At 30.8% G+C, this 17462-nt stretch overlaps 1 protein-coding gene across 2 annotated transcripts; it reads left to right on the top strand.

Annotated features, from left to right (window-relative positions):
* The first annotated feature begins 4611 nt into the window (after positions 1–4611).
* LOC132748677 (sarcoplasmic calcium-binding protein-like) lies at positions 4612–15484 on the top strand. 2 transcript variants are annotated; one of them, XM_060738291.1, is made up of 4 exons: positions 4612–4668; positions 13949–13983; positions 14451–14548; positions 14991–15484. In XM_060738291.1, the coding sequence occupies exons 1-4, from the start codon at positions 4614–4616 to the stop codon at positions 15427–15429; spliced, it is 627 nt and encodes a 208-aa protein (XP_060594274.1). In that variant the 5' UTR covers positions 4612–4613; the 3' UTR covers positions 15430–15484. The 2 variants fall into 2 exon arrangements, with proteins under 2 accessions (XP_060594274.1, XP_060594273.1); XM_060738290.1 differs by lacking the exon at positions 4612–4668 and adding an exon at positions 13311–13510 and having other exon boundaries at positions 14991–15483.
* The last annotated feature ends 1978 nt before the right edge of the window (positions 15485–17462 follow it).

The raw sequence follows: 17462 nt of genomic DNA, 5'->3' as shown, positions 1-17462 counted from the left end.
TAAATATGTAAATTAGATTCAAACTCTTTGTTGAGTCCTTTATCTTAGAAAGAAGGGAAGATATTTTAGTGGTATAAAATGACCGACATGCAATATCTCGTCAAATGATCAGACTTTCGTTTTGTTTGGTGCCTTCTGGGTGCCCTACTTGGGTGTGTCCGGAGGCGGCGTCCTGTGAACGTTGCTTTTGCCTTGTTGATCTTTATTATTATTTTTTGTTGAAACAAAACACTTAATGGCGCAAATGCCACAATGATATTACATAAACATATTATAATTTTCTCGAAACGAACATAAAACGTAAACCATTTGTTACATTCCGTGATAAAATGGTGGAATTGTTTTCATACGTAATAATCTGATAAGCACGTTTATTTTTGTCCCTGTGCCAAATCATATAAGAAAACTTAAGTCTTGGTTTTGAGTAGTTAAAAGCCTAAAAGGCTTATTCTGAGAAATAAAATCATCATTAATTTAGGACTTCGTTTCACCTTAATATGATTATAAAAAGCATAATAATGTGAAATTGAGTCATGCTTACACTTGGTTTTAGTACTAAGCGCTGACAAGGATATCATTTCTCTTAATAAAGTTTTTTCTAATCGTAATTAGGAGTAATATAATGTTATTTAGACTGTATGTGTTCTAATTCAAAATTCTTCAAGTCATAATTTAACCTCCTTATTAGTAGATAGAGTGTCCAATAAATGTTGTTGTTTTTTCTCTCCTAAAATCGTGTTTAATATAAAATCATTATTAGACTTTCATTTTATGCTTTGGCATTCCTTATGTATTAGGAGAACATATAACAGTCCTAATTTGGTTTGGTTTATAAAGTTATAACTATGGCAATTGAAATTATAACAGACATAAACGCTTTTTACTTCTAAGTCCAACTGTTCATTAAGGATTTTTTTGTTGAATTATGTAAATTGAACAAATTTGTTCGATAAGTTAATTAATATATTTTCATTCAGGCATCACTTATCATAGTGACTAGGTTATAAGTGTCTATACAGGTATTGGTCAGGAGAAAGAAATGTCAACTGTTTAACCTGATGGTTCCGTTAAACTCGTCTCCTTATAAATTACAAATAAACTTTTGGACTTTTCTTGGACTGGTCATTCGAGACCTTTTGTTGCCTTTTTTCTAAAATTCCCAATATATGTCAAATTTAACGGTAACTTTACCATCATAAACACACATCTTAGAATTTAACCGGTCTTCGACTGAAGTAAAAAGCTATTATTATAGAGGAACTTCTTGTATAAAAACGATTGCAATTTTCACTTCTGAAATAAAACAAAGGTGTATTTGAATCGAATCATACCAATAATAAGGCATTATCATATTTTGAATTAATTAGATATTATTTTAAGTAAATCCTTTATAACCCAACGTCATAGTCACACACACTGTCATTAAAATATCAAACCAGATACATGTATATGAAAAGTGAATCCATAAGGACCTTTCTAAATTTATCTACGCCAGAAAAAGCAAATACAAAAACAATTTTTTGCAATCAACATTGCGTAAAAAAATAAAATTAAATCACGTTTACAACCGCTTTTGTTTGTTTGTTTGGATTTTTACGGTACGTCAACACATAACTGGCCATAACGTGCCGAATGCTAAAATAGGCTTAAACTGTTATGTGAAACTTTGTAAATGACAATGAAAATGAGCCAATTAGTTCCTTGAATACAAGTTTATCTCTTACAAATAATCAATGATGTTTTTTTTAAAAAATTGTATTAAAGAGATCTTTGAGTAAATGTACATAATAAAATTTATAACGGGCCTGTGGAAAATCATGACATTCAAGAAGAAAATGTTTGACAGTAAATTTTCATTACAAGCTACACAGAAAGGGGCATTGTCATTCGTGAGGAGATACGTGTGGTTATTTATTTTTTTTTTTTGACTGAACCGACTAAAGGACAATATGATAATACAATATGATACACGTATATAAAAACAAAGTGTACATTCAAAGTTACATATTGTCATTTTCAGCATCATATTTAATATTTTTAAGTCGAAAAAGAAAACTATGTTATAAACAATAAATTCTATTTCAGTACCTTACATTTAAGATGACGCATTTATTTCCAGAGAAATATGTTTCGTAAATGAACTATTGCTTTAACATGAAACGGATCTTCTGCATAACATGTTGCTTATACATGTACATGTATAACATATTTTGCAAAAAAAAAACGTTGTGTTATTTGCATTATGCATCTAACATCTGTTTCATTTACACAAGAAATACATTGCGACAAGAACATTTAAACAAAACGCGACATATTTGATCAATAAAGATCGGGAATGCTTCAAATTTATTTTGATTACAGCAGATGTGTTTGTAGTTAACGCCACATTGACATGTTACTGGTCATACCGCGCCGACAGTATAACTATGACAATAAGAATGCAGGAAAATGCGGTGTCAAGGTACACATTATACCATTAGATGTTGTCGTAGAAATTAGTTTTATATTGACAGAAGCACGTGTAAGATACCTTTTGATATATGAAACCCGTTTTGAATTCGGCAAAATTGAGATTTTCACATCATTTATTTTTTGGCTCATTGAGCTCTAAATCGATATATTTCCTATTCAACAAATCCGTAACTCACTTGTTTACACCAAACTTTAATTCTGTCCAATCACACATTCCGAGTTTGTACCACGTGATAATGACACAATCTGTAATGGCTGCTAATACTATCACAACCAAATATTTCAAGATCCTTTAGTGATTTATTTCATGATGACTATAGTACATTACATGACTGTCAATTAGTTTCTATAGATATAGTAAACGCATTGAATAGGTACATATGTATTCGGATGGTCACCATATCGGACAACCTCGATTTATTGATATATTCTAAAAATTAAAGTAGACTTTTAATTAATAAAAAGGGCATCGAATTCTTATTAAGCAACGAACATGTTTGCTTCTCTAAAGCTTCTTATTTTTAAGTTTTGTACTTTTTGAAACGGTGCGTGTTATATAGCTGAACCTTTTGTTGTTTTATTTGAATTTTGGGGAGTTATAGTTTTTATATATTTTTGTATGAAAGACAAAATACCACTAGGTTTACGTTTAGCTACTATAACGACAAATTATTTTAGATTCATCTCTGTTTTCTACACTCTAAACAAATTATTGGTACATTATAAGAACATAGGTTTGCCATTTCGAGATACCTTAAGACACATATCATATTTGATTGAAATATTTAATAAGTCTTAAACCCTATTTTAGCAAAATGTTTTACTTGTTTGATTTTTGTGTTAATTTTCAGTTAAGATGTTAATTATACATGTATATAGCCTTAGTAGTAAGTAGAACCTTTAGAATTATCATAACTAATATGTGTTGGAACTGCCCAGACCTCTCAATCCCAAGTGTATCTATGAAGTATTCATGGATTTTCTTGGGGGACATTCCTTTCTTACAGAGGTACTTAATGACGGCTTTGATTTCAACTTTCTCCAATTGGTCTAAATGACACACCCCTCTATTTATCAAAGTGTGTTTTGTTTTGTGGTTTGGTGCCTCCTGGGTGACCTGCTTGGTTGTGTCGGGGGGTTGCATGAATCCTTTGCACGTGGCTATTGCCTTGTTGATCATCATTCTTGTTTTTTATGTTACTTAAACTTTGTACAGCCGCGTGTACCTCGGTCAGTAGTCTTCAATAAGATATCGGTATGGACGTATCGTGTGTAAATGTCAGTGTAGTGGCTAGAAGTATATCGGGCCGAGAACGTTTTGATCATACCTCGTACATTATATTTTAGTACCATTATATACAATGATTTATTTTTGTTCTCGATATGTTTTAAGATTTCATTTTACATTGTTAGATACAATCTGAGAACAATCAAACTTGAAGATTCACTTCTGATATTGAAGCACAACTACCGGTTTATAATTTAGATTCTAGTTACACAAATAGCATAGTCATTCATATACAACATGTACAACATATCAATACAAATGAACTTAAGTACATGCTTTTGAAATGTTGAAGTACATATCATTTGATAGATGAAATGTTGTGTTTGAAGTTACAATCATACAATGTTATGTAATATTTTACACACTAAGTTAAGTTTTAATGATAATTTATACTTGAATTGTTGTTGTGTTTCCTGCCTAATATTGCAAGTCAATTTTGCTTCAAATGTTTCACTGCAAACACCATATCTCGCTACAAGGATGTAGAAATGACCTGAATGTCTGTTTGCTTAAACAGTCATTGCAGTTCAATATTTCAAATGCGATTTTCTAAAATAGGCATACGGGTTTGAAGAATTATATCCCCTGCAATTTTCGACACTATACAAAGATTCCTAACAGAGTCATATGAACAAGACAGCAAAAAGAAACCATGAAACAACTATTCAAAAAACCTCCATTAAAACCAGTTTTATTATCTTGGGCAATAAATGTGATATTTCTATACTCGGGTCGACATGCGTAATGAGCCTTTAAACTAAAAAGCAAGAATGTGTTGTTGTAGTACTTGTACGATCAGTATATATAACAGGCAACAATATTGTTTAACAAGTATAAGACGGAGCAACGATTCATGCAAAATATGACGTTTTGGACGGTTCTTTTGTTATATGCTTTGAGTTACAAAGGTAATTTATTGTGATCATAACAGTATAAAATTTATGCTAGTTATCGTTCAGTTCAAAGCCTTGAGGTTTTTACGTCACTTAGGAAGGAGTTTGAATAATTGTATCTTGAATATTTATATGTTTTATTAACTTTAACTCTTTAATTTACTTTATATTGGAGATATTCACATTATTTGTTCCCTTATCATCTTTTTTTATTTATTTATTTATCTGTATTGGTGTTAAATCTCTTTCGATTTAACATAATTATTCTTTACCGTCTGTTTATTAGAGATGACTAAAGTATCATAATATCCGTTTTGTAATATTTGCATCACATTTTAAGGTAATGATAACAATTTTCTTTAACTGAGGCATTATTTTGTATTTTCAATTTCTGTTGAAACTTGTTGTCGTCGTCGTTCAATTAATTTTAGCAAAATGATATATTTTAATTTATAAGAATCTGTAGTATTTTAGGTAATGTTCCACTTCGATATTCACTTTTGTAGCTTGTGTTGTTGCTGTCGAGCAAGAGTCAAGCAAGGTAATTTGAAACAAATATATTATGATTTATACACTGGTATTTTAACTTGTAACACTAAAATATTAAACGGATTTTGAATGGTATTGCTTACGTTAACTGACGCATAATATGTTTAACTTATGCAACTGTAAAGGCATTTTTGCACTTTCAAAAAAGGAGTCAAATGTTTTTATTTAAATCAGACAGATTGGTTGTTTTGTGTGAAAAAGTGTGTGAAAACATGTTGAATTCTTACCTTCACTTCTGTGATACCAATCCCATCAGGAAACCTAGATTCTTTCAGGTGCCTGCTTGTTCCTTAGATTAAGACACGTGAAGTCCTCCTTGACTAGTAAAAAGTGGCCATACGCCATTGTAAGTCTTGTGTGTGTCATAACAACCCGCTAACTAGTGCAATATTTATTTCTTAACTTGTAAAATGACTTGCAACAAAAAATGCAACACAAAAAACAAGGGCAAACATAATTGCTACTAAAATTCATTTCGATGCCATCTTTGTTTGACTTTATACATTTAAAACATTGAAAATTAAAGGCTATCCAATTCAATCATATTCTTCAGGCGAACGATTACCTTATTGAAAAGTGGGGAAAATGGTTTGATTTAGATGATTTCAATTACAATGGAATACTGTCAATGGATGAAACTAAAATGTTTGTGTAAGTGAAAATTGTATTTGTAAAACTTTATTAAAATATCACAATAAACTATGCAGTATGCAGCATGAATAGATTGATTTTATGTTCATAAAGCACAATGTTAAGACTGCATGAGTAATAAAAGACGCATTCATAGATTTACATATGAAATAATGCATACATATGATTTTTTTACTTCATGTTAATGTCATATGTGTTAGCAAATCTTCTTAACACTAAATCAATGTATATATTAAAATATAGTAACTATAGTTTTTACTTTGACTAACCATTAACAATAATGCATCTGCATCAGACTGGACATTAACGATATATTGATAACACAACAATAAAACAGTTGTTAAACATAGCAAAAACAAAAATTTTGGTTAATAGTGTTGACTATACATATACCTAAGTGTTGGTTTGTTGTTCCCCTGGTCGGTTTTTGACTGTGTAGCAGGGTCGTGTCAGGACTTTATTTTGATGATTATTAATGATATGTTTTGTTACAGTGAAAAGTATAAAGCTCGTGGTGATCTGAGCGATATGCAATTGAAAACGATCAAAACAAAGATGGATAGACTGTTTAAGACATTTTATTTTACAAACAAGAAAGAACTCTCCAAAGCCGACTTTATTAACATGATGAAATAAAGATATGAATCCAACACAACTTTAATTGAGATGGTACTTGTGTTTGCAACGAAATGGAGCGATGTGATAGACTTGAATGGAGACAAATTTCTTTAAAAAGATGAATTCATTCTGAACTTTGTTGCTCAGAAGCATAGCAATATCCGAAAGGACGAGCAGTTTTTCTACACGTTTCAGCCAAAAAATGAGCGTATTGCTAATGCCGATATCGCAGCGTATTTTGTTCGTTTTGCAACTGAGCCTGATAGATCAAAACCGGACGTTGTCTTAAATGCAATTAATTCCGGTTTTTAAAAAAATATGTTTTCCTTAAAATATATTGACGAAATTGATTTGAAAAAAAAAGATAAAACATTTAACATTTATTCGAATACCAAAATATAAGCATCCATTTAATAACAAAAGCATAATTTACTTTAGATGTAAACTGTTTATTGATATTCGTACATGTAACAATTAAAAGATATTACTAGAAGGACAAAATAACAATTTAGCAATTCTGAGGGCCCGAATACAACCATCTCATTTCATTATCAAAAGCAAAAGGCGGAAAGAGAGTTAGTATATACAACTCAACTTGTACAATATTTTGTTCGGAATTAGTTTAGAAATAATTAAACAAGAAAAGACGTTTTCTTACCTTAAAATTTGACACACAGAACACGAATCTCTATATTTGTTTTATATAACCGAAAATTGTAACATTCGCGATACAAACCGGACATATTTGTAATATAATATATATTTGACTTCATCATGCTATAATAAATTGGTTGGACTTCTTTCTAACGTAATAGTCCGATTACTACGGAAGCGTTATGTGCCATGTTTGGAATTATAATGGCCTACGTAGAACTTTGTAGCTCATGTAAGGAGTTATTTATGCGAGTAATTGTGTGTTTAAAAAATCTAATTAGGTGAAAATAAAGCCTTAAATACTAGTCAGTTTCATTAATATTAGTTTCAAATGTCTAAAAAAGAATAATGTAAGCTTAATTAGGATATTTTAGTGTTTCACTAGGATTTTGAAAACAAAATAGGGACAAATAAACTTCTTTTCATAACTAACTAGGACTAAGAAAAGCCAAAACAGCAGAGACTATAATGATTAAAACATCGTTACACCTTATCAGATTTGTATAAAAGTGTAACGATTAGTCAAGATTTTATTTCTCTTGATTATGTCTTTCAATCTTAAATGTTTAATACCAGCCACCTGACTGGGGTTTAGGCTTTGTCTCCTAAAGAAGATTTTGTTAAGCAACTACTGGCTTTAAAAGACCTAAGTATAACTCCTTATTAGAAGTCCTAAGAATGGAATTCGTAAGAGTTCTTAGGAGCTTTTATTTCTACTAAATAGGAGCTTTAAAGTCATACTAGGACTTCAATTTTACTTCCTTATTATTCACGTGAATGTTATTATTATGGGCTACAGGATCTTAATTAGTTTTTTCCTAATCACGAGCTAACATTTTTATAAAATCATGGTAAGGCTTTAAGTTCTCCTTATTAGAATTCTAAAACTCACATTAAGAAGTAAGTACTCTTAATTATTCTCTTAATACTCCTTATTCTGAGCTCAAGTTTTAATATAGCACATAACAATTGAAACCAAGCTGACAATTGGCAAAAGCAGCACATGTTAGACCGTTATATTAACGGAATCCCTAACGAACACCCAAAACGACAAAAAATAAAAATGTTGCTTGGTTTGATTGCGACAGTTCATCTCACGGCATCAAAGTTTAAAATAGATGGGGATAACGTTAGTTCTGTTCTAAACAGTGTAAAGGGTTTTAAATGTTCTGTACTTTTTACTGTAATCCCAACAGGAATTGACTTCTCTAAATAAGACCTAAATTGGCTACGAACAGTGCACCCAGTGCTTTCATTTTACATGTACTCAGTCCATGCACATACTGAGTAATGGTAACTTTTCTGCTTCTTAAAGTCACATTCCTGCTAGTCTGCTTATACATGTGTCACTGCTGGTCATGTAGTACCAGTAAACTACTGTGAATTATTGCTGACAGTCTTGCGCAGATATGGATTCATCATTTTGTTTTTAATTATGAATAAACGGATTCCTTGTACGTTTAACCATGTTTGGGGCATTACTTGGACCATGACCAAATATAATAGTAATAAATAATAATAAAAAAGAAACATTTTCTATATAAGCGCTTAATTCGAGAGCGGGTGGCAAATATAAGAAAAGAGAATAAAAAAGAAATAAGGCGAAATCTTTTTAGATAGCTCAACACGTCAGAATAGATATGTTGCAGACTCGAGCTTTGGGGATTCTTATTTTCGAATTATTTTACTGCCATAAATGGTGTGAATGGCAAACGAACCTGAAATATTTTTAATTGTGGCTTTTGGGCTTTCTTCAGGATTTTTATTTCACTCTATTTAACCACCACATCAACGTTATTTGTACCGAGTATTTATAATTCAGATAGGAGTTTGCCATATGACCTATACTGTGCTTCTCCGGCGTAAAACAGAACAAAAAAAATCGAACATAACAAAACGATATATTCGAGAAAGATACAATTAAAATTCAATTTTCGATCAGTATGTTTATTGGGTATGTTCGCCTTTGATCCACATGCATTATGTCTGCAACTGGAATAATAGAGATTATAGATATAATAATTTTGTCATAATCGGATTTCAGTTTAATAAGTTTCATTGATACAAAATATAACCTTATTCGGTTTTTGCTTATCTTCTTCTTTTTTCTTTTAAACACAATAAAAATGTTCTTATCAATTTTGTCCTTTGTATCTCTCCGCAAATGCATCTAGATATACAGGAGGTTGAGTTATAGACACTTTCCTAATAGGCCTTACCTGGCGAGCTGAAGCTTATAAAATATAACATTTAAGTATCAAATATAACATCTCAAGTTACTTTTGTTTATTTGTTCCTATACGTACCGGTATGACATTTGCAACATGTGCATACGTTTAGATGTAAAAATCAGCTGATATAGATAAATGGACGAAATGACATACTTCTATATCCGTTGATGTACGGCTATGTTATTATGAGAATATGCATAATTTTAGATAATGATAATGATATATACTTGGACAGAACAAGTGTGATATTGCTATTTACAAAAAGAAAAAAAAACAATCTTACATGCTCTTTTTAAAGATGTGTTTGCTTTAATAAAAAGTAAACAGTCATACGTAGTCCCCGCCCGTCGGTGGCTCTTGTTTAAAAAGCAAACAATTTGTGAAATAGGAAATTATTCCGCGTTAAGACCAATCATTTGCCATACGACCGGAGTCAATCGCACTTTCCCAAACAAGTTAGTTATGCTACTATGTGTTCTCATTTGAACTAAGCTTTTTTGAATGAAGTACAAACAAGAGCATTAAATGGTGATCAAACAGTTTGGAGGTCGGACAAGAGGAATACTTTAAAATCGAATTATGCAAATGCGCATCCGAATGACATTTATGTTTTAATCAACAAGCTGATCAAGATGAGCATTACTCAGACGAAAGAAGCAGGCGAACTTTTATATTTGTGTATTTTCATCCAATGGTTCAAAACTCTCTCTTTACATAATATATATATATATATATATATATATATATATATATATATATATATATATATATATATATATATATATATATATATATATATATATATATATATATATATATATATATATATCGGACATCTTCCCAATTCTCCAAGTACATCCATATTTGGTGTAGAAATTTTAACACCAAGAACTTTATTTGAATTCTATGTAGAACATCTGTATTATAGTTACCAGCGGTTGTACCTCTCTGTCAAGAATAACAGTTTAGTCTTAACATAGAACTGTATTCTTGAGAAGATTGAATATAGAATGTTTGCAGCTTTAAATGCATGCTCTGATAAAGATTTTATTGCATATATTCAGATAATTTAAATGCGCCTCTGACAGCGCAACTAATCAACGTTTTCGCTAACATGATTCACGAACAATATTGAAAGTATGGGCGAGAGTGGTTCACCTTGCTTTAATCCAAGTGAAACATAAAATAATTAGATAAGTTTGCATGCGTCTTAACACGAGCTGAGACTTTGCAATAAACAGCCTTCAACATACTCAGCATTTTGCTGCTAACACCAATTTGAAATAAATGGTACCACAGTGCATCTCGAATAATCGCATCGAATGCTCTTTCGTAATCGATTAAGGCACAATAAAGCGATTTATTTTGTGAAATCAATTTTTGAGATAAGCTATGCAAAATATATAGACCATCTACTGTGCTCCTGTTACTACAAAATCCAAACAGCGTATCTTTAAAAAAAATAATTCACACCACTTATCTTATTGATTTCTAAAATATAAAGAAAATAGCTTAGCCATGGTACTGATAAGTGAAATTCCTCGATAATTATTGGGATCAATTTTATCCCCAATTTTCTGACTAAAATGCCCTTTGTTAAACGCCCTCACTATATATTTTGTTCAAAACTCGTACTAAAAAGATGACACATGTCTTGGCATTAATGTAAACGATCTATGTCAGGCGCTTAAGTTCGAGACAACAAGGAAATAAATTTACCCATCTCATTTTCATCGAAAGGTTTCTATATTATATCTATATAATCTATATAATATACAGTATCTATATTATCTTTTCCAATATGAGAAAATTCATTGTGAGATAAGTCATTTAACATTGCATGAAATAAAATATCAGCAACAGAAGATTTAGCAAGGAAGATTTCTTAATCAGTCAAATGTATGTACGTGTTTAATTTCATTTGTTGCCAAATGTAGTCTTGTGTTATTACCTATTACTGTGCACAAAACTGCTTATATCCGATCAATACGTAGCTGCAAAATAACCATTGTAGTTGCCCAGAGCATCGATCAATATAGGTTAAACAACTCTGTACTCGAACCAAGATAATTAAGCATCGTATTCAAAAACGCATACTAAATTCATAGAAAAAACCGTGTGGATGTTTGTGTCTGCTTTGTGTCTGCTTATCGAAGGCTCATCATGGAATAAAAGTATTTTATCTATTGAATACATTAACATTTTACCCTTTACTATCACATTGTTGACAAATAAACGGGATGATTAAGTGTAAACAATACATGTATATTAAGCACCTTTAGAACATAAAAATCATTCATATTTATTCATCATAAACGTTGCAAAAATCTTCGCTGTATTTTAAATAATAAGACTGAATGTAAATCATTGCAACAAAATGAAAATATTTATAGTTTCAAGAATAAAGCGTATGTCGCAGGTGACAGGTTTTTGTACAAACACATACGATATATCAATTCAATGAAATTTGACTAACATAAGCAAAATAATGAATTACAAAAATAAAAAGTGAAAAATAGTCCAAATACATAAGTGTTTTTTTCTTCAAATTTAAAACTGAACTGACTTAAAGAAAAAATTGATAATACAATATGAGACACAGATATAAAAACAAAGTGCACATTCAGAGTAGAAATTTGCCATTCCCATTATCATATTGAACATATTTTCAAGTCGCCAAAGAAAACTGGGTTATCAAAAATTAGTTTCATCTGAGTGCAATTTATTTTTTTACTATCCGGCTGCAAGAGTTTTTTAAGTTCTGATCAACTGTCGATCGCATCTGGAGAAAGTGTGATCCCTCGGAAGTTTTAATCACCACAAAATATGAAAATTCTTGAAGTATTGTTGTCATGAACAACTTCACAGTTCATATATCAGTTTGCTAGAATTTACAATGCAATTAATATCATCTTGTTTCCCTTAAATACTTACTAATTTGTTGCCTAATAATTTATCATTACCATGAAGAAAAAGGGTGTTGATACTTAGCCAATAAATACAGTGGGTCTCTTGTACTGTACAACATTGAATAAAATAAGAAAATATATAACGGAAAAGCAATTTCTGGATAAGCAGAGTCATTCGAAAAATATGATGTCAACCGATTTAATAAACCAATTTACTATGAACATACACTACAGTGTATTCACGTATGTCAAATTCTGATGACTGAAATGTGTGTGACGGTTGGGGGTGCGTCGAATAGATAGTTTGCTTCTTTCTTGAAATTTAGCAATAAAAATGAGGAATTGATTTCTAAATAAATATGTGGATGTCTCAGTCATTCGTAAATGAATTATTGTTTTAACAAGAAACAGTTTGCATTGCTGCATAGCATGTAGTCTATATATGTACATGTACGCGTATAGCACGTTACGCATTGTACAGCTGTTTCATATCCACAAGAAAGACATTTCGAATTCAAACAAAACCCGATATATTTGATACATTAAGATGGGAATGCTTCATATTTATTCTGATAACAGCAGATGTGTTTGTTTGTTTGGACTTAACGCCACATTGACACGTTACTGGTCATACCGCGCCGACAGTGTAACTATGAAAAAATGAATACAGGAAAACACGGTGTAGAAGTATACATATTTCCGTTAGATATTGTGGTAGAAAAAACAAACATTTGTTTTAGTTTTATATTGACGGAAACATGTGCAAGACATGAAAATTTGTATTGCATTTCTTTTCACAGCCTTATAAATCGCATGCATAAACAATTCAGATGGCCCATCTTTTTGCACATGCACGAGGACATACAATAACAATTATACAATAATTGTATCCTGCAATATTCAAACTGTAACAAAAAGTATTAAAAAGAACATAGAAACAAGACGGAAAGAAAGAAACAATGAAAAAAAAACCATACCGAAAAGTCTATAATAATACCATTTTAATAACTTAAAGATTGTATATTAGGCAATAAATATGATATTCCTATACTTTGGTTGGCATGCGTTATAAGCCTTTAAACTAAAAGGCAGCTTAAAGGCAAAATTGTTATTTCATGTAGTACTAGTTCGATGAGTATATATAACGGGCAACAATATAGATTAACACGTGTTAGACACATCAACGATTCATGCAGAAGATGATGCTTTGGACGGTTCTTTTGTTATATGCTTTGAGTAACAAAGGTAAGTTATTGTGATCATAACAAAATTAATGCTAGTAATCGTTCAGTTGAGTGCCTTAAGGTTACTACGTCATTTAAAAGGAGTTTGAATAGTTTTATCTTAAACATTTATATGTTTTATTAACGACAACTCTTGTTTACATTAATTTTATTAGTTTACTATATATTAGAGATATTCACAGTATTTTTTCCTTAGCTTTAACATCAATCTTATTTATTTCTCTGTCTTGTTCACTTTTAAATTATGACAATTATTTTTTAACCTTCTGTTTATCAGAGATGAGCGAAGTATCATTATATCACTTTTGTGGTATTTGCAATACATGTATAGGCAATGATAACAATCCTTTTTAACTTTAGCATTATATAACGGAATTTCAATTTCTTAAGATGCTGTAGTATTTTAGTTAATGTTTTACTTCGATTTTTCCTTTTGTAGCTTGTGTTGTTGCTATCGAGCAAGAATCAAGCAAGGTAAATTAAAACAAATATATGCATATATATACACTGGTATTTTAAATTGTAACGCTAACTTATTAACATGATATAGCAACAGGATGGTATTGCTTACTTTAGCTGACGCAAAATATGTTAAACCTATGGCCCTGTAAAGGGATATTGTACTTTCGAAAAGGGATTCAAATGTTTTGATTATGTTGACTTCGAACCCTTACCTTCACTGTTGTGCATGCCATAAAACCTAAAATCCCAGTTCCATATCTATTAGACGGATTTGCACAAAAAAAAAATACAATGATAAAACCTAGGGGCAAACATGAGTTCAACTGAAACTGAATTCGATGTCAACTGTGTTACTATTGATCTCTTTGATACATTGCAAATTATGGACAAATATGAATGCTATTGAATTTGATATCAAATTTGTTACTTATGCTTAAAAATGTAAAATATGCGCTGTCAAATTAATTCATTTTCTTCAGGCGAATGATTTCCTTATTGAAAAGTGGGGTAAATGGTTTTATTTAGATGATTTCAATCAGGATGGAATACTGTCATTGGATGACATTAAAATGTTTGCGTAAGTGAAAAATACTTTTAAAAATTTTATTAGAGTATCAAAATAAACTATACAGGATCAATAGATTAATGTATTGTTTATAAAGAATAAAGCCTTATGTCAATACCACTTGAGTAATAATATAGACAAAGACTCGGTCTCACGGAGAGTTTTACAAAGCATATGAAATAATATATACAAACATACGAATTTCTTTTTATTTCATGTTAGCGTCATATTGATACATTTGAATACTTGTCAGCAAAAATTCTTTACACTAAATTAATGTCGATATTAAAATAAGGTTAATGTTTAGTATCTAACAACTATATATTCGTTTCCAAAACACTAATAAGTATCCTTTATATTTGATTCTTGCCCTGCTTGGTGCTTGAATGTGTAGCAGGGGCATATCAGGACTTTGTTTTGATGATTTTTCATCATATTGGTGTTTTTATTACAGTGAAAATTATAAAGCTCGTAATGAGCTGAGCGATAAGCAATTGAAAACGATCAAGCAAAAGATGGATAGACTGTGGAAGACATTTTATTTTACAAACAAGAAAGAAATCTCCAAAGACGACTTTATAAACATGATGAAACAAAGGTATGAATCCAACACAGCTGCTTTTATTGAGATGGTGCTTGTGTTTTCAACAATTTGGTGCGAAGTGATAGACTTGAATGGAGACAAATTTCTTTCAAAAGATGAATTCATTCTGAACTTTGTTGCTCAAACGCATAACAATATCCGAAAAGACGAGCAGTTTTTCTACACGTTTCAGCCAATAAATGAACGTGTTCCAAATGAAGATATCATAGCATATTTTGTTCGCTTTGGAACTGAGTCCAATAGGTCAAAATCGGACGTTGTCTTAAATGCAGTTGATTCCGGTGTTTAACTAACGATTTTTTCTTTACATATTTCTTGTAATTAATTTGAAATGTGATAATAAATCATTTATTCGCATATCAATATATAAGCGTCCATCTATTTACGAAAACATTATTCATTTTAGTTGTAAAATGTTTATTAAATATTTATAATAATAAACAGATGTTCCTGTTGGTACAAAATAACTGATAGCAATATCGTGTATAGTGACCAAAAACGAAAAAAAATCATAATGGCCCCAATGCAACCATTTTATTCCACTATCACAGCAAAAAGCGGACATAATGTCAGTGCATAAACCTTCAATATTTATATTTTTTTATCATTATAGTTTAGTAATAATAAAACAAGAAAATATGTTTCTTAAACTTTTTAAATTTGTTAAACTGACACGAAAACAGACACAAACACGAACTTTTTTATTGATGTTACCAAAAATTATAACATTCGCGATACAAACAGGACATATTTGTAACATACCTTAGACTGCATCATGTTGCTGTAAATCGGTTGGACTTCTTTCTAACGTAATAGTCCGGTTCTTGTGCCAAGTTTTGAGTTACAATGGCCTAAATTGGACTTTGTAACCCCTGTAAGGAGTTATTTATGCAAGCATCTGTGAGTTTTAAAAGACTAATAAGGAGAAAAGAACGTGTCACTCACTTTGAGTATGAGTTTCAAAGTCTAAGAACGAGTAAACGAGAAATAGAAGCACTATTGGTTTTTTTTTATTTAAAAAAATCTCCTAAATTAAAAAAAAATAAAATCCGAATTAAAACTCCATACGTCCTTATATTGAGTATGAAAAGCCAAATGAATGGAACAAATCATAATTAAGGCATTTGGTTATTCAATGAAGGTAATAATCGGAGGCCGAAATTAACCATACAGATTTAAATGCATGGTGCAATGGTATATGTACTGATGAACTCTCATTCAAAGAACTATTTGTACGGGATAACATGCTCGTTGTATGGGATAACATGCTCGAATATTGCTTGTTAGATAAATAACCGTATCAATATATTTTCATCTCACATTTACTACGACACAAATATTAAATATGTTGATCAGGAAAGGTGCCTGCCATTTCTTGGTTTGGATGTCTTTTCTACAATATTTTTTGTACATAGCTTTTGTTTACTAGTATTCGTTGGTTATTTTCCCGCCTGTCCAGATGGCCATCTGAGAACGTGTTCACGTCCTGTTAAGAATGTTCAAGAGGGACCTCAATGTAAGTAAATCTGTAATGGTCAATTTAAAATTATAAACACAAAATATGAGAATCACACTGGCGATGACTTGAAGTAGCAAACTGTTATTAGGAACTTGTTATAAATTCACGATCACATGTTAAACTTCTTAATGTTCTATGATAAATTTTGCAGCAGTCGATTGCAGGATAAAGATAATTTAACCAAGCGAACAATTAGCATTGCAAATACGTTAATAAGATGGTGACATGGTGACATCAATTATCAAGTTCCATATCAATGTAAGAGCCTTGGAAATATATTTTCTTTTGATGAAAAAACGCCGAAACTATTGTGAATGGAAAACAGTTGAAAGACTTTCTGTTTATTTCAGTCACTGTTATAAGTGAGGTTACATAGATGTTATAATGTTGTTACTTTGTTGTTACACAAGTGTTTTTTAGTTACGAGAATTGTGGGTGGAATGAGAATTTCATACACAATGAAATGCAATTAAAAAACTACGAAAGACCGGTGATGACATTTCACGTTCACGAATTCATGATTTCAAGATTTTATTTCATTATTTTTAGAGTGAAATGTTGAATTTCTTAATCGTGAATTCGTGAATTCATGAATTCGCGATTTCATAATTTCACGATTTCTCTTAAAAACCTGAATAAATGAAAAAATGAAATCGTGAAATAATGAAATCGTGAATTCATGAATTCACGAATTCACAATTTCATTTCTTAAGTGAATGAAAAAAGAAATCGTGTAATTATGAAATCGCGAATTCATGAATTCACGATTTCATTTTATAAAGTGAAATTTCATAATTTCACGA

This window comes from Ruditapes philippinarum, unplaced genomic scaffold (assembly GCF_026571515.1).
Source record: "Ruditapes philippinarum isolate M1 unplaced genomic scaffold, ASM2657151v2 ctg6384_1_1_1_1, whole genome shotgun sequence".
In the NCBI taxonomy this organism is placed as follows: Eukaryota; Metazoa; Mollusca; class Bivalvia; order Venerida; family Veneridae; genus Ruditapes; species Ruditapes philippinarum.
This window is presented reverse-complemented; position numbering and strand designations above follow the sequence as displayed.